We start from the raw sequence: 26,872 nt of genomic DNA, 5'->3' as shown, positions 1-26,872 counted from the left end.
TTCTCAGCCCATCTGCCTAAATTTTCTAGATCCTGTTGCAGTAGCACGCTGCCATTGCTGTCATTAACAACCATGTCAACCTTTGTATCATCTGCAAACTTCAACACTAAGCCTGATATACCTTCATCAATATTAGCATTAGCATTAGTAGAGGCATATGATGCAAGAAAGCAAGCTTATTCAGCATCAGCCAAAAAAAAAAAAAAAAACACACCACTCCCATTTCACCCCTCCGTTCGCTCTAAATACCTGTCCAGTTGAGCCTTAAATTTGTTTAGGCTATCAACTTCAACAACAAGTGACGGAAGTCGGTTCCACCAACCAACCATCCGCTGGCCAAAGGCAAATTTCCGCACATCTATCCGACATCCGTCCTTCCTAAATTTGAATTTATGCCCTCTGAGCTGATTATTCTGAGCAAGATGAAGAATCCCATTGGCATTGAGCATGCTCAAACCATTCAAAGCCTTATACACCTCTATCAGATCACCTCGCCGGTGCCTAGTCTCCAGACTCTTTTAATTTGCAAAACTTAAGCCTTTCTTCGTAAGAGCAACCCTCTGTTCCATTCACTAATCTTGTTGCCCTTTTCTGTACCCGTTCCAGCAGCTCTACATCCTTGAAATGAGACCTCCAGACCTGTATACAGTACTCAAGATGTGGCCTAACCATTGCCTTATACAAGGGAATAATCACCTCCTTATCCCTGCTAGAAAAATTCCTGTATATCATTAACAAGACACCATGAGCTACTCTTGCAGCTCGTCTGCACTGCTCAGAGAACTTCATATCTGCCTGCACAATTACCCCCAGGTCCTTTTCATTCTCCACCACTGTCAGTGTAGTACCGCAGTGTTGATACGTTGCTCTGGGGTTACTGTTTCCCATATGTAGTACTTTACATTTGTCAATGTTAAACTTCATTTGCCACCTCTGAGCCCATCTGTTCAACCTTTTCAGATAATGTTGCAGCAGCATAGCGTCAGTGGTGTCCTTAACAACCCTGCCAACCTTTGTATCATCTGCAAACTTGGACATTAAACTTGATATCCCATCATCAATATCATTCATAAACACTGAAAACAACAACGGATCCAACACTGAACCCTGAGGAGCTCCACTAATAACATTAGTCCACGTTGAGCAGTGTCCATTGATTACCACTCTCTGTCTTCTGCCACTCAACCATCCCCTTATTCATAGCAGCAATTTGCCTCCAATGCCACACTGCTCCAATTTGTGCAGCGGTCTTCCATGTGCAACAGTATCAAAAGCCTTTATAAGATCCAAATATATAATATCAAAGTTATTCCCTGCATCCAGTTCTTTTGTGACTACATCATAGTATCCAATCAAATCATTGATAAATATATCCAATCAACAGTGGGCCCAACATCGAACCCTGTAGGACTCCACTAATAACATTAGTTCACGAAGAGCAGTGTCCATTGATTACCACCCTCTGTCTTCTCCCGCTCAACCACACTTTTTATCCATTGTAGCAACTTACTCTTAATACCATTCTGCTCCAATTTGTACAGTAGTCTTCCATGTGCAGCAGTGTCAAAAGCTTTCCTGAAATCCAAGTATATGATATCAAAATTATTTTTTGCATCTAGTTCCTTTGTTATGCAGTATCCAATAAAATTTGTCAGAAAAGACTTTCCCTTAGCAAACCCATGCTGTGGCTGAATTATTGCTGCAGTCTTGTCTAAATGATCCTGCAATGTATCTTTAGCTAGTGACTCCATTATTTTACCCGGAACAGAAGTTAAACTAACTGGTCTGTAATTACTCGTGTCTCCCTTCGATCCCCCTTTGTGAATTGGGGATACATTTGCACATCTCCAATCGATGCGGACTTCCCCTGAGTCCAAGGATGCTCTCATAATTACGGCTAAGGGTTTGTTTAGTTCCTTTGCTGCCTTCTTTAATATAACTATATATATCCATCCATCCCAGGTGCCTTTCTTATGTTTAGCTTCAACAATTTCTCCTCCACTTAGCTCTCAGTTATTACAAAATCATTAAACACCCTGTTACAATGTGATAAACATCTGGCATTTTCCTTCCTTAATAACTCCTCACGTGAGAATGTAGATGCAAAAATACTCCTCAGCATTGAGTTTGCTCAGCCATTGAAAGCCTTAAACACCTCAATAAGGTCACTTCACAGGTTCCTAGTCTCCAGACACTGCAAATTGCAGAACTAAAGCCTTTCTTGGTAAGAGTGCCCAAAATGGCAAAGTAGCATGTTACACACGTTGACCTTGCTTCTTAAGTTCATGACCAGCCACATCATATGGATCTCTATGAACTTTGTGTTAAATCTCCTTAAACCAGCTACACTCTGTTCCCCTCACTAATCTCATTGTCCTTCTCTGTACCCCTTCCATCAGTCCTACATCCTTCCTAAAATGATGTAGCCTGGCCATTGCCTTATACAATGGGGTAATCACCTCCTTATACCTGCTAGCAAAATTCTTGTGTATCAGTGACAAAAGTGCTGATGCTGTCCCGGCAGCCTTTGTACATTGTTCAGAGAACTTTATATCAGACTGCACATTTACCACCAGTTTCTTTTCATTTTCCACTGCCCTGAGTATAGTTTCACACAATTGATACTTTACTATAGGATTTCTGGTATCCACATGCATACCTTCATCTTCATTTAAACTTCATCTGTCACTTCTCAGCTCATCTACCTAATTTTTCTAGATCTTGCTGAAGCAGCATACCTTCATTACTGTTCTCTCCCCCCCCCCAACACCCTTGCATCATCTACAGATTGAGATATTAAGTCTGATATATGCGAATGAGTATTATTAATAATAATAATAATAATAATAATAATGAGCCTAGAAAATGCTGGGAGATTGCTGATAACATTAATCGAAGAAGAGCAGTCACTGATAACCACTCTGTCTTCCACCCAACCACCCCTTTATCCATAGCAGTAACTTGCCCTTGATGCCATACCGCTCGAATTTGTACAGCAGTGTTTTATTAACATGTCAACCTTTGATTCCTATTTGTCTATTCCCAATTCACGAATGTCAACCTTTGATTCCCATTTGTGAATTGGGAATGGATTGACACATCTCCAGCCCACGGGGGATTCCCCTGCATCCAAAGATGCCCTCATAATTATGGCTAGGGGTTTGCTTCCTTAATATAATCTGATAGAACCCAATCACCCCATTTACCTGTTGTACACTTTGCTTTAGCAATATCTCTTCTACGTTCATCTCAGTTTATTACAAAACCATTTAGCTCCATGGTAGAGTTTAAACTTCTGGCATCGACTCCCCTAAAGAATTCCCCACATGTAAATGTTGATGCCAAATACTTTTTCAGCATTCTTAATATCGACGAATCAAATGTCATCAGCATTTGATTAATCGATATCAAGTGCACCTGTGTGATTTATCTCCTTCCTTCTAATGTTTACATAAGAAAAGAAGTCTTTGTTTTTCTTTGCATCCTTTGCCAAAGATTTCTCATAATCTGCCTTAGCTTACCTAACATCCTTTGTGATTTGATTGCAGACTAGTTTATATCTAACATAGGCTTCTCTATCACCTGATAATTTATATGCATCCCATGCATTTTTCTTCTCCACTAAAAGTGTCATTAATTCACCTGACTTCCATTTAGGTCTAAGCATTGAAAAGTATTTCTTAGTTGTTATTAAAAGCCTAGTAATTTCTATGATTATTTCTTTGAATGCTTCCCATATAGAATTTGCTGGTGGTAACATAATCAGTTGGTTTCACTGTATAGAATTTAAAAAATGTCTGAGATCACTGTAGTTACCCTTATGAAAGAAAAACCCTTCCCCTTTACCCTTTGTGGTAGCTATATCTTTAAGCAAATCCGACATCAACACTGAGATCACTGTGTCACCTAGTTTATCTTCATATTCTTAATGCCTAAGTAATCATTGCTGATAATCATATCTCTCTCTCTCTCTCTTTCTCTCTCTGATATTAAGAGATGATATTAAGAGCAGAACACCAGCGGAATTACTTAACAAGTACAGGTCACTGTTGAAAAAAAGCCGTGAAGTAAGGTTGAATTTGAAAGTGTCTGCAATTCTTCCCAGGCACGATAGGAGGGAGTATATGATGAGAGCCTCAATTCGGCTCTGGAAAGATTGTGCAAGGCTCAAGGAGTAGAATTTTTTTCAGCCTGGACTGTACTTGTTAACAGGAGAGATTGCTTCTACAGGGATGGGATACACTTAAATAGAAAGGGTGCAAGAATGTTTGCTGATGCTATTGAGGCAGTGTTAGGTGGGTTGGAAAACTGCTAGCTTGGGGGGAGACAAAGACTAATAGATTAACAGTAGCCACTGGCAGAGGTGAAAGAGATTCTTGCACTGCTTCTATTGGAATGAGCAGAAGCCTGAAAAACAAGATGCAGGATATTTCAGAGACTGCTGGAAGTCATTGCGATACAAGTAAACACATGGGTTGTGTTAGGGTAGCTAAGAATAGAAACAGGTGCATGTATACTTGCGTGTACACCAATGCTAGGAGTTTAGTAAATAAATTTGATGAATTTGAGGTATTGGTCAAAACATCAAAGGCAGATATTCTGGGGATATCAGAGAGGTGGTGTCACACAGATATAAGGAATGCAGAACTTGAATTTGGGGAGTACAACGTCTACAGAAAGGATAGATAGGATAGGAAGGGAGGAGGGGTTATGCTATTAGTTAAAAAACACATAAAATCCAAGGAAGTGAAACCAGTCGACATCGATGGACAGGGCAGTGTCGAGTCAGTTTGGTGTGACATAAGCATAGGTAAATCAAAATTGAGAGTAGGAGTGTGCTATAGCCCTAATGACTGATGGGTATAATAAGATACTGTACAGGGAAATAGAATGGGCCAGTAAATCAGAGAGTCTTATAATGGGGGATTTTAATTTTCCAGATATTGACTGGAATTTGTGGGTTGGTCACTCACACACTAGCAACGCTTTTGTGGATTTATTGGATGATTGTTTTCTACACCAGCATGTTCGGGAGGCAACTAGAGAGAGTAATACTCTTGATCTGATTATCAGTATTAATTCTTCATGCATTAAGAATCTGCAGATAAAGGAACCACTAGGTGGCAGTGATCACAGTGTGCTGAAGTGGGATTTACTCAGGGAGGTAACTACCATCAGAGGTAAAGGGAAGGGTTTTTGCTTTCGTAAAGGTGACTATAATGGTCTGAGACAGTATTTAAATTCTATACAGTGGGACCAACTGATCATGTTACCAACAGCAAATTCAAAATGGGAAGCATTCAAGGAACTAACCTTGGAAGCTACCAGGCTTTACATACCAACCAAGAAATATTAGCATTAGCATTAGTAGAGGCATTTGATGCAAGAAAGCAAGCTTATGCAGCATCAGCCAAAAAAAAAAAAAAAAAAAGTAAATAAATAAATAAAAAATAACCACTTCCACTTCACCCCTCTGTTCGTTCGAAATACCTGTCCAGCTGAGCCTTAAACTTATTTAGGCTATCAACTTCCACGACAAGGGATGGAAGTCTGCTCCACCTACCAACCACCCGCTGGCTAAAGGCAAATTTCCGCACATCTATCCTACATCTGTCTTTCCTCAATTTGAACTTATGCCCTCTCAGGTGATTATTCTGAGCAAGAGGAAGAATCCCATCAGCATTGAGCATGCTCAAACCATTCAAGGCTTTGTGCACCTCTATCAGATGACCTCGCTGGTGCCTAGTCTCCAGACACTGTAATTCGCAAAACTTAAGCCTTTCTTCATAAGAGTACCCCTTTGTTCCATTCACTAATCTTGTTGCTCTTCTCAGTACTCGTTCCAGTAGCTCTACATCCTTCCTGAAATAAGGCCTCCAGGCCTGTATACAGTACTCTAGGCGTGGCCTGACCATTGCCTTATACAAGGGAATAATCACCTCCTTATCCCTGCTAGAAAAATTCCTATATATCATTGACAAAACACCATGAGTTACTCTTGCAGCCTGTCTGCACTGCTCAGAGAACTTCATATCTGCCTGCACAACCACCCCCAGGTCCCTTTCATTCTCTACCACTGTCAGTGTAGTACCACAGAGTTGATACGTTGCTCTGGGGTTGCTGTTTCCCATATGTAGTACTTTACATTTGTCAATGTTAAACTTCATTTTACACCTCTCAGCCCATTTGCTCAACCTTTCCAGATCCTGTTGCAGCAGCATAGTGTCAGTAGTGTCCTTGACAACCCTGCCAACCTTCGTATCGTCTGCAAACTTGGACATCAAGCTTGATATACCATCATGAATATCATTTATAAATACAGAGAACAATAAAGGACCTAATACTGAACCCTGAGGGACTCCACTAATAACATTAGTCCACGATGAGCAGTGTCCATTGATTACCACTCTCTGTCTTCTCCCCCTCAACCACCCCTTTATCCATAGCAGCAATTTGCCTCCAATGCCACACTGCTCCAATTTGTGGAGCAGTCTTCCATGTGCAACAGTATCAAAAGCCTTTCTAAGATCCAAGTATATAATATCAGAGTTATTCCCTGCATCCAGTTCTTTTGTGACTGCATCATAGTATCCAATCAAATTGGTCAGGCAAGACTTTCCCTTAACAAAACCATGCTGTGTCCGAGCTATAACTGAAGTCTTGTCTAGATGATCCTGCAGTGCTTCTTTAACCAGGGCCTCCATTAATTTTCCGGGAACAGAAGTTAAACTCACAGGTCTATAATTACTTGTGTCAGCCTTTGATCCTCCCTTGTGAATTGGGGTCACATTTGCACATCTCCAGTCCATGGGTACTTCCCCTGAGTCCAAGGAAGCTCTCATTATTATGGCTAAGGGTTTGCTTACTTCCTTTGCTGCCTCCTTTAATATAACTGGATAGATCCCATCCACCCCAGGTGCCTTTCTTGTGTTTATCTTCAACAATTTCTCCTCCACTTTACTCTCAGTTATTACAAGATTCTCTAGCTTACTGCTAGAGTTGAATACACCTCTGGCATTCCCCTCACTGAATAACTCCTCATGTGTGAATGTCGATGCAAAATATTCATTTAGTTTGTTAGCTACCTGAGCAGGATCATCAGCAGTTGACCCATCGATATCAAGTGGACCAATCTGATTCATCCCCTTCCTTCTAGAGTTTACATAAGTAAAGAACTCTTTGCTGTTTTTCTTCGCATCCCTTGCCAAGGATCTCTCGTAATCTGCCTTCGCCTGCCTAACCTCCTTTGTAACTTGGTTACAGATCAACTTGTATCTATCATAGGCTTCTGTGTCACATGTTAATTTGTATGTATCCCATGCATTTTTCTTCTCTGCCATATGCCTCATTAGTTCATCTGACAACCATTTAGGCCTAAACCTTGAACAATATTTCTTAGTTGGTATGTAAAGCCTAGTAGCTTGCAAGATAAGTTCTTTGAATGCTTCCCATTTTGAATTTGCTGTTGGTAACATCATCAGTTGATCCCACTGTATAGAATTTAAATACTGTCTCAGTCCATCGTAGTCGCCTTTACGAAAGCAATACCCCTTCCCTTTATCCCTAATGGTAGTTACCTCTTTGAGTAACTCCCACTTCAGATCACTGTGACCATTGCCACCTAGTGGTTCATTTATCTGCAGATTCTTAATGCATGAAGAATCACTACTGATAATCAAATCAAGAGTATTACTCCCTCTAGTTGCCTCCCGAACATGCTGATGTAGAAAACAATCATCCAATAAATCCACAAAAGCCTTGCTATTGTGTGAGTGACCAGCCCCCAAATTCCAGTCAATATCTGGGAAATTAAAATCCCCCATTATAAGACTCTCTGATTTACTGGCCCACTCTATTTCTCTGCACAGTTTCTTATTATACTCATCAGAGTTATTAGGCCTATAGCACACTCCTACTCTCAATTTTGATTTCCCAATGCTTATGTCACACCAAACTGACTCGACTTCCTTGGATTTTATGTGTTTCTTAACTAATAGCATAACCCCTCTTCTGTTCTTATCCTGTCTATCCTTTCTGTAGACTTTGTACTCCCCAAATTCCAGTTCTGCATTCCTTATATCTGTGTGACACCACCTCTCTCAAATTTCAACAATATCTGCCTTTGATGTTTTGAGCAATAACTCAAATTCATCAAATTTATTTACTAAATTCCTAGCATTGGTGTACAGGCAAGTATACATGCACCTGCTTTTCCTCTTAGCCACCCTAACACAACCCATGTGTTTACTTGTACCCCCATGATTCCCAGCAGTCTCTGTAATATCCTGCATCTTATTTTCCAGGCTCCTGCTCATTCCAATAGAAGCAGTGCAAGAATCACTTTCTCCTCTGCCAGTGGCTACTGTTAATCTATTGGTCCTTGTATCCCCCCAATCTAACAGTTTTCCGACCCACCTAACACTGCCTCAATAGCATTAGCAAACATTCTTGCACCCTTTCTATTTAAGTGTATCCCATCCCTGTAGAAGCAGTCTCTCCTGTTAACAAGTACAGTCCAGGCTGAAAAAAATTCTACTCCTTGAGCCTTGCACAATCTTTCCAGAGCCGAATTGAGGCTCTCATCATATACTCCCTCCTATCGTGCCTGGGAAGAATTGCAGACACTTTCAAATTCAACCTTACTTCACGGCTTTTTTTCAACAGTGACCTGTACTTGTTAAGTAATTCCGCTGGTGTTCTGCTCTTAATATCATCTCTTAATATCAGAGAGAGAAAGAGAGAGAGAGAGAGATATGATTATCAGCAATGATTACTTAGGCATTAAGAATATGAAGATAAACTAGGTGACACAGTGATCTCAGTGTTGATGTCGGATTTGCTTAAAGATATAGCTACCACAAAGGGTAAAGGGGAAGGGTTTTTCTTGAAAGGAAGGGCCTTGCACAATCTTTCCAGGGCCAAATTGATCGACAGGGCTCTCATCACATACTCCCTCCTATCGTGTCTGGGCAGAATTGCAGACACTTTCAAATTCAACTCTAATTCACGGCTTTTTTTCAACAGTGACCTGTACTTGTTAAGTAATTCTGCATGTCTCCTACTCTTAATATCATTAGTGCCGACGTGTACAACTATATAACCTTTTGTGCCCTTAAAAGATGATATCCGCACTACAACGTCATCAACCTTTGCCCCTGGCAGACATACCCTGGTCCTGTTCCACCTATCCTTTTTACAAAGCATGTTTCCCGTTTCCCTGACAATAGAGTCACCAACAACTACTAGTTCCTTTGGGACCAGCGCATTCTGCCTTGTGGGCTACCGCTGTGTTGCGTGATGACCAAGTGCAAGCTCTGGCATTGGTGTGGGCAGCTGAGAGCTTGATGGGCCCCTCACTTGTAATCCTTCGAGGGCATCCACCCTGTCCTTCAAGCTCTCATATAGGCCCATAACAACGCTGAGTTGTCACCTGATTTCCTTACACTCCTTGCATCGTGCACATACAAAGACATCCCCCATGGCAGTATCATGTCCCATACCTGACTGCTCCGCAAACATCAAGCAAATAGTGCATCTTAAAAGGCTGTGATTCAGAGGACAACTGCCCCCCCTCAGTTCTCCCCTGAGCCACAGCATTCCCATTAGCTTGAGCCTTTTGCTTTGCTGCTCTGGTTTGAGTCATGATTTCGATTTACTTTCAATAAAATTTCAATTTCAGTATAAAATTAAATCCTAAACTTGTATCCCAACACAGTTATAACGCTATATTTATGTTTCAGTAAGAGTGTTATCTACGAAATATTTATGTTTCAGTAACGAGTGTTATCTACGAAATCTGCGAGTGTTATCTACGAAATATTTGTTTCAGTAACGAGTGTTATCTACGAAATATTTGTTTCAGTAACGAGTGTTATCTACGAAATCCCTTTATATAACTTCTGTATCGTTATGTATTAATTATTTATTTTTACTAATTATTTATGTTACGTAACCTAAGTGGTTATATGTATAGTTAAAAGTACAATTTAATTGCCAATGAAGTTCGACAAGATTAATAGATTTTACTGATTAATTTTCCCGTAACAATGGCGGCTCTTTACGAACGGTAAACACGTGGATTTGATACCCTTTCCGATACTAAGTAATACCTACAAAATCTCTATCTAAGTTACTTTAAACTTAAGTTCCGTAAATAGGAATATAAAGCTACTCTAGAAAATAAGTTAATATGTCAATTTAAACTAATAAAGCAGAAAATAAATCAGAAAAAACTTCTCTGTTCCAAGAGCGGCAGAAAGGCACGTCCGCACCGGCAACCCTCGTTCAAGGTTCAGGCCTAAATGGTTGTCAGATGAACTAATGAGACATATGGCAGAGAAGAAAAATGCATGGGATAAATACAAATTAATGGGTGACATGGAAGCCTATGATAGATATAAGTTGGTCTGTAACCAAGTCACAAAGGAGATTAGGCAGGCAAAGGAAGATTATGAGAAATCCTTGGCAAAGGATGCAAAGAAAAACAGAAAAGAGTTCTTTACCTATTTGAACTCAAGAAGGAAACGGATGAATCGGATTGGTCCACTGGATGTTGATGGTTCAACAGTTGAGGATCCTGCTCAGGTGGCTAACAAACTAAACGAGTATTTTGCATCTACATTCACACATGAGGAGTTATTCAGGAAGGAGAATGTCGTAGGTGAAGTAAACATTGGCAGTGAGCTAGGTGATTTTCTAATAACTGAGAGGAAAGTGGAGGAGAAATTGTTGAGGTTAAACATAAAAAAGCACCCGGGGTGGATGGGATCTATCCAGTTATATTAAAGGAGGCAGCAAAGGAAGTAAGCAAACCCCTAGCCATAATTATGAGAGCTTCTTTGGACTCAGGGGAGGTACCCATAGACTGGAGATGTGCAAATGTAACCCCAATTCACAAAGGAGGATCAAAGGCTGACACAAGTAATTATAGACCTGTTAGTTTAACTTCGGTTCCAGGAAAATTAATGGAGGCACTGGTTAAAGAAGCACTGCAGGATCATCTAGACAAGAATTCAGTTATAGCTCAGACACAGCATGGTTTTGTTAAGGGCAGGTCTTGTCTGACCAATTTGATTGGGATGCAGGGAATAACTTTGATATTATATATTTGGATCTTAGAAAGGCTTTTGATACTGTTGCGCATGGAAGACTGCTCCACAAATTGGAGCAGTGTGGCATTGGAAGCAAATTGCTGCTATGGATAAAGGGATGGTTGAGTGGCAGAAGACAGAGAGTGGTAATCAATGGACACTGCTCAACGTGGACTAATGTTATTAGTGGAGTTCCTCAGGGTTCAGCGTTGGGTCCATTGCTGTTTTCTGTATTTATAAATGATATTGATGATGGTATATCAAGCTTAATGACCAAGTTTGCAGACAATACAAAGGTTGGCAGGGTTGTTAAGTACACTACTGATGCTATGCTCTGCAACAGGATCTGGAAAGGTTGAGCAGATGGGCTGAGAGGTGGCAAATGTAGTTTAACATTGACAAATGTAAAGTACTACATATGTGAAACAGTAACCCCAGATCAATGTATCAACTCTGTGGTACTACGCTGACAGTGGTAGAGAATGAAAAGGATCTGGGGCTAATTGTGCAGGCAGATATGAAGTTCTCTGAGCAGTGCAGATGAGCTGCAAGAGTAGCTCATGGTGTCTTGTCAATGATATACAGGAATTTTTCTAGCAGGGATAGGGATGTGATTATTCCCTTGTATAAGGCATTGGTCAGGCCACACCTTGAATACTGTATATAGGTCTGGAGGCCTCATTTCAAGAAGGATGTAGAGCTGCTGGAATGAGTACAGATTAGTACTTATTCCAACAAGATTAGTGAATGGAACAAAGGGTTGCCCTTATGAAGAAAGGCTTAAGTTTTGCAAATTACCGAGTCTGGAGACTAGGCATCAGCTAGGTAATCTGATAGAGGTGTATAAGGCTTTGAATGGCTTGAGCATGCTTAATGCCGATGGGATTCTTCCTCTTGCTCAGAATAATCACCTGAGAGAGCATAAATTCAAATTGAGGAAGGATGGATATCGGATAGATGTGGGGAAATTTGCCTTTAGCCAGCGGGCAGTTGGTTTGTGGAATAGACTTCCATCACTTGTTGTTGAAGTTGATAGCCTAAACAAATTTAAGGCTCAGCTGGACAGGTATTTCAAACGAACAGAGGGGTGAAATGGGAGTAGTGGTTGTGTTTTTTTTTGGCTGATGCTGAATAAGCTTGCTTTCTTGCATCATATGCCTCTGCTAATGCTCTCTCTCTCTCTCTCTCTCTCTCTCTCTCTCTCTCTCTCTCTCTCTCTCTCTCTCTCTCTCTCCCCTGTATTAACCCTTTCCCAGAACATACATGTTTTCCCGAAAATGTGCCATAACGGATCGACTTTGTTTTATTTTACAGATTAAAAGGATGCATCATGTGAATACTCATTGTATAGTTTGTGTTCGTCATAAATTTTTTAGTAGAAAATACATGGGTGTAATTAACCCATTTGGGCTATCCCGAGTTATCAAAAAGTTTGCAAATTATACAGATTTTTTTAATAAATTAGCATTTGAGCTAAAAGAAAGTAACAGAAAAACACTCTTCACTGCTAATTATATAAATAAATTTAAAAAAATCAAGTGGAACGCACAAGTAGTAACCCCCCACTGCAAGCAATAATCGTGAACTAACTACATTCTGACACTCAGCTGCCGCAAGTGGATAGGCGAGGTAAGTTTTGCTTACGGGCGGCAGCTCAAGAGGGTGCTGAAATATTTTTCGATATAGTTTTCTAATTAGTTAACGCTTATCAGTATTCAGCATTTAGGATGCAAATTTTATTTTTCATACTGACTACACATAGGAATGTGCGCTACTGTTCTGACATTGCTGTACAATAAGTGAATATAAGTAAAATGAAAGCCAGTCGTCTGCTGCCAGATCTAAGAAAATCCCGAGAAATCTCGGGATTTATCTGGCTAATGCAAATTTAGCCAGAGAAATGCCTGAGAAAATATGGTTTTCTCAGAAAACTATAAATTCCTAAATTTGCAGGTATTATTGTATCCTGAGATATTTCGTGTAGTTCCAAATAACTTTTAAAACTAAAGACGAGGTATCTCGGGATAATCCATGAAAGGGTTAAACAGTCATCCAGTATATCCACAGAATTTTTGCTAGTGTGTGAGTAGCCAGTCCAGAAGTTCTAGCCAATATCTGGAAAGTTAAAATCTCCCACTGTCAGACATTCTGATTTATTGGCTAACTCTATATTTTTCTGTACAGTTGACCATTTTACTTATCAGAGTCATTGGGCCTATAACCAGTGCTGTAGGTCGTAAAATTAGCAAAAGTTTTACTCTATAAATGTTACATGCAGAAAGCATACTGTGCTTATTAATCGAATTCCAGAGGATATACAGCTTATACCCATGTATATATTTTCAAGTCTTTCAAAAACCAGAAGGTATACGCTATTCACCTAAAAACAATCCCCAGCACCTTGTTTTCCAGACTGCTGCATGTTTCAGTAGGAAAAAGTGCTAGAATCATTTTCACCACTACCTGCAGATATTGGTAATCTATTAGTCCATGTGTCCCCCCACCACCCAAGCTTGCAGTTTTCTGACCCACCAACGCTGCCTTGACAGCACCAGCAAATATTATTGCAACCTTTCTATTTAAGTGTATCCTATCCCTGTAGAGGCAGTCTCTCCTTTTTACGAGCACATACTGCACTGAGATTTTTCACATAGTGGAATGAGAAATTCTCTCCATGGTTGAATTTATTGGCAAGGCTCTCATTATATACTCCCTACTATTGTGCCTCGCAGAATTATACGTACCCTTTCAAATATAGCCCTTACAACTTTTCTTTAGCCTTGCCCTGTATTTGGTAAGTAGTCAGCTGATCTTGTACTCTTAATGTCATAGTACCAATGGGTACAACATAATGGGATACTAGTCAAAATTGTGTGTAGTCTGTTGGTACAGATTTCCCCCCCCACACACACCCACCTTGTTGAAAAAAAAAAGGTGTATTATTCCCACACTTTTTTTTTAATGCACATATTGAATCCTGTATACAGATTTACTACAATACTTTTTTCTTCTTTTTTTTCCCTCTCCTCTTGATACACAACAGTGGAACTGCATCAGATAGCCCAAGTAAGTTTGTAATGATTCCTTACCAGCTGTGGTGAGTGTATAATGACATATCTGTTCCGTGAGCAATTCAAAGCTATCACAGGTTATTAAGTAATATTAATAATTACTTTAGCATTAGCATTAGTAGAGGCATTTGATGCAAGAAAGGAAGCTTATGCAGCATCAGCCAAAAAATAAAGTAAAAAAAATAAATAAAAAATAACCACTTCCACTTCACCCCTCTGTTCGTTCGAAATACCTGTCCAGCTGAGCCTTAAACTTATTTAGGCTATCAACTTCCTCGACAAGGGATGGAAGTCTGTTCCACCTACCAACCACCCGCTGGCTAAAGGCAAATTTCCACACATCTATCCTACATCTGTCTTTCCTCAATTTGAATTTATGCCCTCTCAGGTGATTATTCTGAGTAAGAGGAAGAATCCCATCAGCATTGAGCATGCTCAAACCATTCAAGGCTTTGTACACCTCTATCAGATCACCTCGCTGGTGCCTAGTCTCCAGACACTGTAATTCGCAAAACTTAAGCCTTTCTTCGTAAGAGCACCCCTTTGTTCCATTCACTAATCTTGTTGCTCTTCTCTGTACTCGTTCCAGCAGCTCTACATCCTTCTTGAAATGAGGCCTCCAGGCCTGTATACCAGTACTCTAGGTGTGACCTGACCATTGCCTTATACAAGGGAATAATCACCTCCTTATCCCTGCTAGAAAAATTCCTATATATCATTGACAATACACCATGAGCTACCCTTGCAACCCGTCTGCACTGCTCAGAAAACTTCATATCTGCCTGCACAACCACTCCCAGATCCCTTTCATTATCTGCCACTGTCAGTGTAGTACCACAGAGTTGATACGTTGCTCTGGGGTTGCTGTTTCCCATATGTAGTACTTTACATTTGTCAATGTTAAACTTCATTTGCCACCTCTCAGCCCATCTGCTCAACCTTTCCAGATCCTGTTGCAGCAGCAGCATAGTGTCAGTAGTGTCCTTGACAACCCTGCCAACCTTCGTATCGTCTGCAAACTTGGACATTAAGCTTGATATACCATCATCAATATCATTTATAAATACAGAGAACAATAAAGGACCCAATACTGAACCCTGAGGGACTCCACTAATAACATTAGTCCACAATGAGCAGTGTCCATTGATTACCACTCTCTGTCTTCTCCCCCTCAACCACCCCTTTATCCATAGCAGCAACCCGCCGTCCAATGCCACACTGCTCCAATTTGTGCAGCAGTCTTCCATGTGCAACAGTGCAACTTTAATTATCATGATCTTCACTTGACATCATTGCAAATGTTTGTTGACTAGTGAAAATCCCCATAAAGAAAATGTGCATGTATCAGTTGCTCTTGAAAGTGTCCTGTCTAGGGAAGTTGAAAATACCAAAAGGATACCTATTAAAGTGTCTGTATTGATATTACAGTGTGTCCATTTTGGAGAGGTTGTCTTACGTGTAATTTCTAATACTTTTTTTGCTGGGGCCCAAGCTAGAGTGTTCAGAACAAGATGTTCCCCTCTTAGAGAGGTTTCAGCATAATGCTAAAATGTTTTAAGCAAATATATATTGGGCTTTGGGAATCCAAATCTAGAGGGCAGTTTGTCTTCCCTTCCAGTTTTCAAAAATGTAAAATTTGTTTTTTCTGTTGCTCTTAACTTTGCAGTATAGTGGATTTTCAAGAATGTAATTTTGTGATTTTCAATAACCTACAGTAATCTTCCTTGTGATTAATAAGATTTTATTGTATATTTGTCACATAGTAGGGCGTTGCCCTTGCAGTAATCAGTAGCATAACTTTAAAGTCGTTACTTTAAAACTTGGATTTTGCACCATTGGCAAAGTATAATGTATAATAGGAGTACATTGTGGAATATTGATTTTTAATATATTTGCATAATAATATACAGAAGTGATTCAAAAAGTAATGGCAGTTTATTTACAGTTAAAGTTTATAAATATTTTAGAAGATATTCATTATTTCATATTGGTAAGTAAACATCTGGTAACAGTGTTTTTTAGCCAAATTTAAAATTGTCCACATGTAGTAAAAGTAGTTTATTTATAAATATGTCACCTTACAAGGTTCCAGCAAAACCAAGCAGCATTCATTACTTTGTTGTTTAAGTGGTGAAGGAGTAAAATTTTAGAAATCTGTAGAAGAATAAATTAGAAGTATTGTGAAATGTCTATTACCTCAGGAAAAGTTTACTATCAGTATAAGTATTTATTAGGTAAAAAAGCATATTCTCATTGAATCTTGTGAATCTACTAGACCACTCGGTGCTTTTAAAACTATTGACACCATTGCAAAACTTGGATTTTGCACCATTGGCAAAGTAGTTTTAATTTTTTGAACAGAAAAGTTCTTGCAGGGAATAAAAATGCTTTCACAATGTTAGACAGTATTTTTTTTTTTTTTAAGTAAAATCTTTTGCTTTTTGAATCATCCTTGTAATAATATATTGCTGTGTATTCCTCTAAATATATTAGTTTGGCAATGTACAGCCTATTCATGTAGTTTCTTATATACTCACATGTAATCTCTCATTGTCTGTAAATAGGCCTCAAGGCCTGTTGACCACTGATTTGTAAGTAATTTTAAATATTAAGCCATTGTTATAAAAAGTAAGTTGAAATTTAAATTTTTTCTTTTCCAAGCATGGTTCTAAAGAGGATTTTGTAGCTGAAAAGGTAATTCTTGTTTATTGCTTGTAAATGTTGTCTCTCTCTCTCTCTCTCTCTCCTTTTTTGTTAACAAAGAATGACTTTTTGTTATTGATAAAGCAAAGTACTTATACATGCCCTGCAAGTATAAGTACATACTTGCAGGGCATATAAGTACAATTAATATCCAGAAAATAATGAGTTGAACAGTTATTTTTTTATTTTTTTCATGTTTCCTTATTGTGTTTGAATGTAAATTTTCTTTCTTGTACTGTTATTATAAACATGCCATTATAAAAGTTGTGTAAAGTAGCACATAAGAGGTCACCCCCCCCCCCAAGGTTGTATTTTTAATGCTTTTCTGTCCCTTGCGGCCATATATGAAAAAAGTTCTTAGCTAGTAATTAGAGAAGATTAAGAGAGAGATATTTAATTCTAGCTGCACCTCATGTACAAAGGATACTACTTAACCCATATACAGTGGGATAGTAACACCTTTTTCCCTGCTTACGAATGTCCTATATATCATAGCCAAGACACTATGTCTTGACTATGATATATAGCCAAGACATGGTGTCTATCTCCTGCTCTGTGTGGAAAATTTAATGTCTGACTGAATCGTAACCCTTAAGCCTTTTAGCTGCCAACTTTTGACTTTCAGAAAACTGGACTTGATTTGACTTGACTTTCAGAAAACCAACCAGGAGGAAATCAGAATGATTTTTGGAAAAACAGGAATGTGTTTTTTTTTATTATTTTTTTTTTAAGTCAACACTGCACTTAAATTTCATTGACAAAACACATTTTATATTAAAATACAGCCACAGGATCAATTATCGGTTATTGTATGCTTATAAACATTAGCTTACCTAACATTTTTGTGTACGTGGATGTTAGACATCAACTGATGTTGATTGCTTCAAGAAAGATAGTGTTGCAGGCTTTACCTGCTTCAGAAACAGGTAAATTCCTTTTTATTTCATAGGTTCTCACACTGAAAGTGACAAAGGTTTGCTGCAGAACATCTATTGCTTCATATATATATTTTTTTTTTATAATTAATGACCAATAAATACAGAAAACTTGTCTATAAAAAATTTCAAAATTTAAAACAATGCACTGCCAATTCGGGAAGTTTGTGCTACCTCAGCATTTTTAAGAACATAATTTTTCAGTGGTATCTTGTGCACCATGTAGTCAAATAAATCAATAAAATACTTTCTCACCAAGCAAAATAACATCCTGCTCTTTTTATTAGTCTCTCCCCAACCTTGTAGTAGAAATGCCTATGACTAAGTCAGAATCATCCTTGTGTTATAGTGATCAGTTTCTAAAATGGTAGTTTTGAAAATTGTTAGTGAAATTTCCTCATAACATTCTTGAAAGAATGTTATGTGCAAATTGATTTCACTAACAGTATGTGGATGTGAGGTATGTTGGATTGAAGTGCTGTGTTTTGATTTTCAAACGTTGGCATAACTGGGCCTTGGTCACTGTGTAGCAGTAAGAAGATTCCCATTCCTCTTCTGATGGGTATCAGTCTGGTCGTTATGTTCTCAACTTTGATGGTGGTCCTCCATTTTTCCATGGTTGCTTTTAGGAAGTGTGTCGGTGTTGGGTTGACTTTGTAGATCTGGAGTGTCTCTATGGGGCATGGAGTCATAGGTTTTGTGGTAGTCGATGTAGGTGGTGTACAGATTGAGGTGCTTCTTTTAGGCTTGTTCCATAACTGCAGTGTATGGTCAATTGCTCCTTGCGTCCTTTGCTAATGTGCTTTCCTTTTTGTTGCTTGGCATGATGTCTTTGCTCTCCAAGTGGTCTGATATCTTCTTAGTTATGCAGCTGGTTAGGATCTTGTACATTGTTGGGAAACAGCTGATTGGTCAGTAGTTTGCCAGGTTTGTGGTGTCTTTTTGCCTTAGTGATTCTTTGATTCAGAGACTCAGGTTGGCACCTTGTAGTCAAGGTGCCTACAGTGGAGCAGTTCAGTAATGTTGAACTGTTCCACTATATGACTGTGCAATTAGCTGAATTTCTTGCTCCAGTAGTTACGGATGTTATCTGTTCTTGGGGTTCACCAGTTGTGGGGCTTCCTGATTGTACTTCTACCTCAAAAATCTCCCATTCTGTCATCTCTTGTACGTTCTTGGTTTCATTCCTTTTTTAGACCTATCCAGGCAGCACAGCCATTATGGCTAACTACACTGCTCCACAAGTTACTCCAGAACTCTTTGTGTCCACTGATTGCGGGGGGGGGGGGGGGGGCATTACCTTCCTTCTCCTGTCAGCATTAGCATTAGAAGAGGTATTTGATGCAAGAAAGCAAGCTTATGCAGCATCAGCCAGAAAATAAAAATAAAATAAATAAATAAAAAATAACCACTTCCACTTCACCCCTCTGTTCATTTGAAATACCTGTCCAGCTGAGCCTTAAACTTGTTTAGGCTATCAACTTCCACGACAAGGGATGGAAGTCTGTTCCACCAACCAACCACCTGCTGGCTAAAGGCAAATTTCCTCACGTCTATCCTACATCTGTCTTTCCACAATTTGAATTTATGCCCTCTCAGGTGATTATTCTGAGCAAGAGGAAGAATCCCATCAGCATTGAGCATGCTCAAACCATTCAAGGCTTTTATACACCTCTATCAGATCACCTCGGTGGTGCCTAGTCTCCAGACACTGTAATTTGCCAAACTTAAGCCTTTCTTCGTAAGAGCACCCCTTTGTTCCATTCACTAATCTTGTTGCTCTTCTCTGTACTCGTTCCAGCAGCTCTACATCCTTCTTGAAATGAGGCCTCCAGACCTGTAAACAGTACTCTAGGTGTGGCCTGACCATTGCCTTATACAAGGGAATAATCACCTCCTTATCCCTGCTAGAAAAATTCCTACATATCATTGACAGTACACCATGAGCTACTCTTGCAGCCCATCTGCACTGCTCAGAGAACTTCATATCTGCCTGCACAACCGCCCCCAGGTCCCTTTCATTCTCTACCACTGTCAGTGTAGTACCACAGAGTTGATACGTTGCTCTGGGGTTGCTGTTTCCCATATGTAGTACTTTACATTTGTCAATGTTAAACTTCATTTGCCACCTCTCAGGCCATCTGCTCAACCTTTCCAGATCCTGTTGCAGTAGCATAGTGTCAGTAGTGTCCTTGACAACCCTACCAACCTTCGTATCATCTGCAAACTTGGACATTAAGCTTGATATACCGTTATCAATATCATTTATAAATACAGAAAACAATAATGGACCCAACACTGAACCCTGAGGTACTCCACTAATAACATTAGTTCACGATGAGCAGTGTCCATTGATTACCTCTCTCTGCCTTCTCCCCCTCAACCACCCTTTATCCATAGCAGCAATTTGCCTCCAGTGCCACACTGCTCCAATTTGTGCAGCAGTCTTCCCTGTGTAACAGTATCAAAAGCCTTTCTAATATCCAAGTATATAATATCAAAGTTATTCCCTGCATCCAGTTCTTTTGTGACTGCATCATAGTATCATGATGCATCAAATTGGTCAGGCAAGACTTCCCCTTAACAAAACCATGCTGTGTCCGAGCTATAACTGAAGTCTTGATTAGATGATCCTGCAGTACTTCTTTAACCAGTGCCTCCATTAATTTTCCTGGAACAGAAGTTAAACTAACAGGTCTATAATTACTTGTGTCGCCCTTTGATCCTCCTTTGTGAATTGGGGTCACATTTTCACATCTCCAGTCCATGGATACTTCCCCTGAGTCCAAGGAAGCTCTCATAATTATGGCTAAGGGTTTGCTTACTTCCTTTGCTGCCTCCTTTAATATAACTGGATAGATCCCATCCACCCCAGGTGCCTTTCTTGTGTTTATCTTCAACAATTTCTCCTCCAATTTACTCTCAGTTATTACAAGATTCTCTAGCTTACTGCCAGAGTTGAATACACCTCTGGCGTTCCCCTCGCTGAATAACTCCTCATGTGTGAATGTAGATGCAAAATATTGATTTAGTTTGTTAGCTACCTGAGCAGGATCATGAACAGTTGACCCATCGATGTCAATTGGACCAATCTAATTCATCCCCTTCCTTCTAGAGTTCACATAAGTAAAGAACTCCTTGCTGTTTTTCTTTGCATTCCTTGCCAAAGATTTCTCGTAATCTGCCTTCGCCTGCCTGACCTCCTTTGTAACTTGATTACAGACCAACTTATATCTATCATAGGCTTCCATGTCACCCATTAATTTGTATGTATCCCATGCATTTTTCTTCTCTGCCATATGTCTGATTATTTCATCTGACAACCATTTAGGCCTAAACCTTGAACAATATTTCTTAGTTGGTATGTAAAGCGTAGTAGCTTCCAAGATAAGTTCTTTGAATGCTTCCCATTTTGAATTTGCTGTTGGTAACATCATCAGTTGGCCCCACTGTATAGAATTTAAATACTGTCTCAGTCCATCATAGTCGCCTTTACGAAAGCAATAACCCTTCCCTTTATCCCTAATGGTAGTTACCTCTTTGAGTAACTCCCACTTCAGCACACTGTGATCACTGCCACCTAGTGGTTCATTTACCTGCAGATTCTTAATGCATGAAGAACCACTACTGAAAATCAAATCAAGAGTATTACTCTCTCTAGTTGCCTCCCGAACATGCTGATGTAGAAACAATCATCCAATAAATCCACAAAAGCCTTGCTAGTGTGTGAGTGATCAGAACCCAAATTCCAGTCAATATCTGGAAAATTAAAATCCCCCATTATAAGACTCTACTGGCCCACTCTATTTCCCTGTACAGGTTCTTAATATACTCATCAGAGCCATTAGGCCTATAGCACATTCCTACTCTCAATTTTGATCTCCCAATGCTTATGTCACACCAAACTGACTCGACACTGCACTGTTCAGCAATGTCGACTGGCTTCACTTCCTTGGATTTTATGTATTTTTTAACTAATAGCATAACCCCTCCTCCCTTCCTATCCTGTCTATCCTTTCTGTAGACATTGTACTCCCCAAATTCCAGTTCTGCATTCCTTATATCTGTGTGACACCACCTCTCTGAAATTCCCACAGTATCTGCCTTTGATGTTTTGAGCAATACCTCAAATTCATCAAATTTATTTACTAAGCTCCTAGCATTAGTGTACATGCAAGTATACATGCACCTGTTCTTTTTCTTAGCTACCCTAAAACAACCCATGTGTTTACTTGTACCCCAATGATTACCAGCAGTCTCTGAAATATCCTGCATCTTATTTTCCAGGCTGCAGCTCATTCCAATAGAAGCAGTGCAAGAATCACTTTTACCTCTGCCAGTGGCTACTGTTAATCTATTAGTCCTTGCATTCCCCCAATCTGCTAGATTGGGGGGATACAAGATTAGCAGTTTTCCGACCCACCTAACACTGCCTCGATAGCATCAGCAAACATTCTTGCACCCTTTCTATTTAAGTGTATCCCATCCCTGTTGAAGCAGTCTCTCCTGTTAACAAGTACAGACCAGGCTGAAAAAAATTCTGCCCCTTGGGCCTTGCACAATCTTTCCAGGGCCAAATTGATCGACAGGGCTCTCATCACATACTCCCTCCTATCGTGTCTGGGCAGAATTGCAGACACTTTCAAATTCAACCCTAATTCACGGCTTTTTTTCAACAGTGACCTGTACTTGTTAAGTAATTCTGCCGGTCTCCTACTCTTAATATCATTAGTGCCGACGTGTACAACTATATCACCTTTTGTGCCCTTAAAAGATGATATCTGCTCTACAACGTCATCAACCTTTGCCCCTGGCAGACATACCCTGGTCCTGTTCCACCTATCCTTTTTACAAAACATGTTTCCCGTTTCCCTGACAATAGAGTCACCAACAACTACTAGTTCCTTTGGGACCAGCGCATTCTGCCTTGGGGGCTACCGCTGTGTTGCGTGATGACCAAGTGCAAGCTCTGGCATTGGTGTGGGCAGCTGAGAGCTTGATGTGTCCCTCACTTTAATCCTTCGAGGGCATCCACCCTGTCCTTCAAGCTCTCATATAGGCCCATAAGAATGCTGAGTTGTCGCCTGATTTCCTTACACGCTTTGCATCGTGCACACACAAAGACATCCCCCATGGCAGTATCATGTCCCATACCCGACTGCTCCACAAACATCAAGCAAGTAGTGCATTTTAACTGAGGACAACTGAGGGGGGAAGTTGTGGCTCAGGGGACAACTACCCCCTCAGTTGTCCCCTGAGCCACAGCACTCCCATTAGCTTGAGCCTTTTGCTTTGCTGCTCTGGTCTGAGTCATGATTTCAATTTAATTTCAATAAAATTTCAATTTCAGTACAAAATTAAAACCCTAAACTTGTATCCCAACACAGTTATAACGCTATATTTATGTTTCAGTATCGAGTGTTATCTACGAAATCCCTTTATGTAACTTCCGTATTAAGTTAAGTATTAATTATTGATTTTTTACTAATTATTTATGTTACGTAACCTAAGTCGTTATATGTATAGTTAAAAGTACAGTTTAATTGACAATGAAATTCAACAAGATTAATTATCTGATTAATTGACAATATTATGTACTGTACTATACTATACTGTATTAAGCTTACACTAACTAGTTCGAGATATTTTGTATCGCGTAACAATGGCGGCAATTTACGAACGGTAAACACGTGGATTTGATACCCTTTCCGATACTAAGTAATATCTACAAAATCTCTTAATCAGCATAAGCCATAGGCTTTTTTGCACCATGCAGCCATTACTGATACTAATTCTCTTCCTGTAATGGCAGTCTCTTGCTGAGTGCCAGGAGTTTCTGCTTGATGGTGTCAAGGTATTTTTTTGATCTTCCGATTATAGGTATTGTTTTTGCTGTGGATGTTGTCTTATGATGTTGTATTATTATTATTATAAAAGATCCTGACAATGGCATATATAGTATGGAATCATTTTGATTATTGCCATCTGTACCAGTGAAAAATGGCATTTTTCGGAACCATTACTACCTCTTCGTTCACTGCGCAATTTCATGAGCAATGCTTATTGTTTTTCTTCTTCCATGAGCATATTTTTGTTTTGCTCTTTTACTATCAGCAAACATGTTTCTGAATGACACACCTGCTCGATCAGTACAGAGTATAGGAAGATTATATTCTATGGCAAAAGATGCAAAAAAAAAAAAAAAAAACCCATTCGTCACATGACAACCATGAAATGGAACATCTATTTTTGCACATATATCTGAGTAACCTCTGTCCTTATGCCTATTTATTTGTAATTATCTGATTGCATTGTGTTTCCTGCCGCTTAAAATTTAAAAATTGCATATATGTGTGGTACATGACAAAAGTATTACCCTTTTCAGATTTTGCAATACATGTAAAATCTTGCATATGTGTATTCTGAAATTTTACATTATATTTCTTTGATATCTTACTGAAAGTCATTGTTAAATAGCTTTGCACTATATAAGTATTATGAAATGATTGTGCATAACAGAGAATAATGTTACATTTGTATTTTGTTGCATTTCCGTTTTTGCAGTGTACACCATCATAGCACACTTTATAGGTCAGCATTCCCCAAACTATGTCCGTGAGGTTTGAACAAGTGTTCCGTGAAAAATCGTAATTAATAAAATAAAATAAATAAATTTTGCATATTTGTAGCATACAACACTTTTGTATCATTATAATTTTTAACATTTTTTATTTATTTTTTGGGTTATTAATATACTGGCATAGACTAATAATCAAATAGACCGTGGAACACTTTATTTTGGCAGGCTTTTGCATAGAAAAATATGCGTAGAGGTAATGATATCTACGAAAAAGTAGCAATGTAATGATCTAATATGCCATTCATATGTGATTTAGCCTTTAGTACACAGGTTGAAGGAGGAGGAAGTTAACCGATATCATAACTAAACTCACTTCCTTTTATAATTTTTTTTTGATAATTATCATTATTTCAAAATATTATTATTAAAATAATAATAGTTGGTTTTTATTAAAATAATAATAGTTTTAGCATGGTTTTGTGGTTGAAAAAAGGAACTTTAAAACGAGAAGCAAGTACTTCTAGTATTGAAACTGTGGTTGATGAAAACGAACACAATATTGTCACACTTCAAAGTGAGGATGAACAATTGCAGCCTTTTGTTCTACAAAAATCCGAAGTGCAAAAACAGAAACCATTGATGACAATTATTTGAATTTTGGTTTTACATTTGTTGGAAATAAAGATGCTCCTGATGCACAGTGTGTCATTTGTAATAAAATATTAGCAAATCGTTCTTTGGGTCACGCTAAACTTGTTTCGTAAGTGTTCCATGACAAAAAAAGTTTGGGAAACGCTTTTATAGGTAATATGTTAATGAAAATATTTAGAAATTCACAAATTTTTAAATTCCAATTTTAATATACAGTGTAGCCACGATATAACATGCTTCTTCATACTGCGGTTTCAGATATACCACAGGTATGAACATGCCCCCCAAAAGGAATTATGAAAACAGTGTGTTCCGTGAACTAGCAATTTCATATTGGAAACTAGAAAAGAGTGAATACTGTATATAAGCGCATCTATTGTACATACTACTACTGTATTTCTAAGAGCGGAAATCAGCAAAAAATTGGCTGTATATTTGCTTCAGTATATTCAGTTGCAGAGCAACTTTTGTGAACAACAGGACTTGTTAGAGACAGAGACTAATTACTTTAAATACTTAAGTTTCTCCCCTTAGCTAGCATTGCAATGAAGGGGTATATCAGCGGAATGCTAATTACAAACAGCTAAATCTGTAAGGGAATATGGATAACGTTTCAAGTGCATTACATTCGTTAGAGTATTTTTTTTTTTAACAGCGCACAGACATCCCATCTTAGCTAGAAGTTATACTTAAGATAGCAAAAACTTCTAAAGGCTGTACTAGACAAAAATATAAACAAACTGACAGGTGATATATTGAGAAATTACGTGACTTCACTTCACCACTACATTGGTTTTGTTGTTGTTTTCTCAAAACATGGTAAAATCTAGACATCAAAAATAAATACAGCTAGGTCGCGATTAATACGAATTCAAATAATGCGATATTCGATTTAGTGTGAATTGTGTAACGATACCAGGTCGCGTTTAATGTGAACCAAAATTCAGTTAATGCGAGGCTAGCGCAGTTAGCCTTGTATTAGACGATTAGTCTCGCATTAGACGCTGTTACATTTGTTTTTCTTCGCATGTGCTACTGCCTGTCGTAATATACGTTAGTTTTCGTGATTTGTTTTAATCATTTTAAGAAGTGCCCATAATAAAATGGACAAAAGGAAGATTCCTTCAGATAAAAACACTACGAGCACAAAAAAGAAGAGGCTCGTTATTAGATTAGAGCAAAAAATTGATGTGATTGAACGACATGAACGTTGTCACAGCAACTCTAATAAAATAGGACGAGATGTCGGAATGCCTGAATCTATGGTACGGAATATTATAAAACACGCAGGGAAAATAAAAGAAAAATTTAAAGTTGCAAACATTTACAACGAATAGAAGTATTACTATGATAGAAATGTAGCGTATTTTAACTGTATGGATCGAAAATTGCAATCAAAAATGCATTCCCCCTTAGCAGAGCAGCCATTCAGACAAAAGCTTTAAATTTGTTTAAGAGAGTGAAAGAAAAAAATAATGAAGTAGAAGAAACGTTTAGTGCGAGTGCTGGTTGGTTTGATCGATTTAAAAATCGAGTTCAGCTGCATAATGTTAAAATTACCAGTGAGGTGGCCAGTGCAGATGAGGATGCAGCATCTAAATATCCTGATTTTTAAAAAAAATAATTGAAGATGGTGGATACACTGATCAACAAATATTTAATGTGGATGAAACAGGTTTATTCTGGAAAAGGATGCCTTCCAGAACTTACATTTCTAAGAAAGAAAAAACTCAACCTGGATTTAAAGTGTCTAAAGATCACCTAACACTTATTGGGAGGTAATGCTCAAGGCGATTTTAAATTGAAACCGATGCTTGTTTATCTGTCTCCAAATCCTCGCGC

At 38.8% G+C, this 26,872-nt stretch overlaps 1 protein-coding gene across 2 annotated transcripts in view; it reads left to right on the top strand.

Moving 5' to 3' along the window:
* The window catches only part of LOC150080877 (DNA topoisomerase I, mitochondrial-like), a 551,188-nt gene that overhangs the window by 201,414 nt on the left and 322,902 nt on the right, over positions 1 to 26,872 (top strand). Inside the window, exon 4 of one of the 2 annotated variants that reach the window (XM_090381549.1) lies at positions 16,823 to 16,855. The exons of the other annotated variant lie outside the window; for it this stretch is intronic. Coding sequence (XP_090237675.1) covers positions 16,823 to 16,855 — 33 coding nt within the window. The remainder of the gene's footprint in view (positions 1 to 16,822; positions 16,856 to 26,872) is intronic. 2 annotated transcript variants of the gene reach the window in all.

This window comes from Mastigoproctus giganteus, chromosome 9 (assembly GCF_048544385.1).
Source record: "Mastigoproctus giganteus isolate SK-2022 chromosome 9, ASM4854438v1, whole genome shotgun sequence".
Classification (NCBI taxonomy): domain Eukaryota; kingdom Metazoa; phylum Arthropoda; class Arachnida; order Uropygi; family Thelyphonidae; genus Mastigoproctus; species Mastigoproctus giganteus.
Note: the sequence above shows the minus strand (reverse complement) of the source record. Positions and strands in the feature narration are given on the sequence as shown.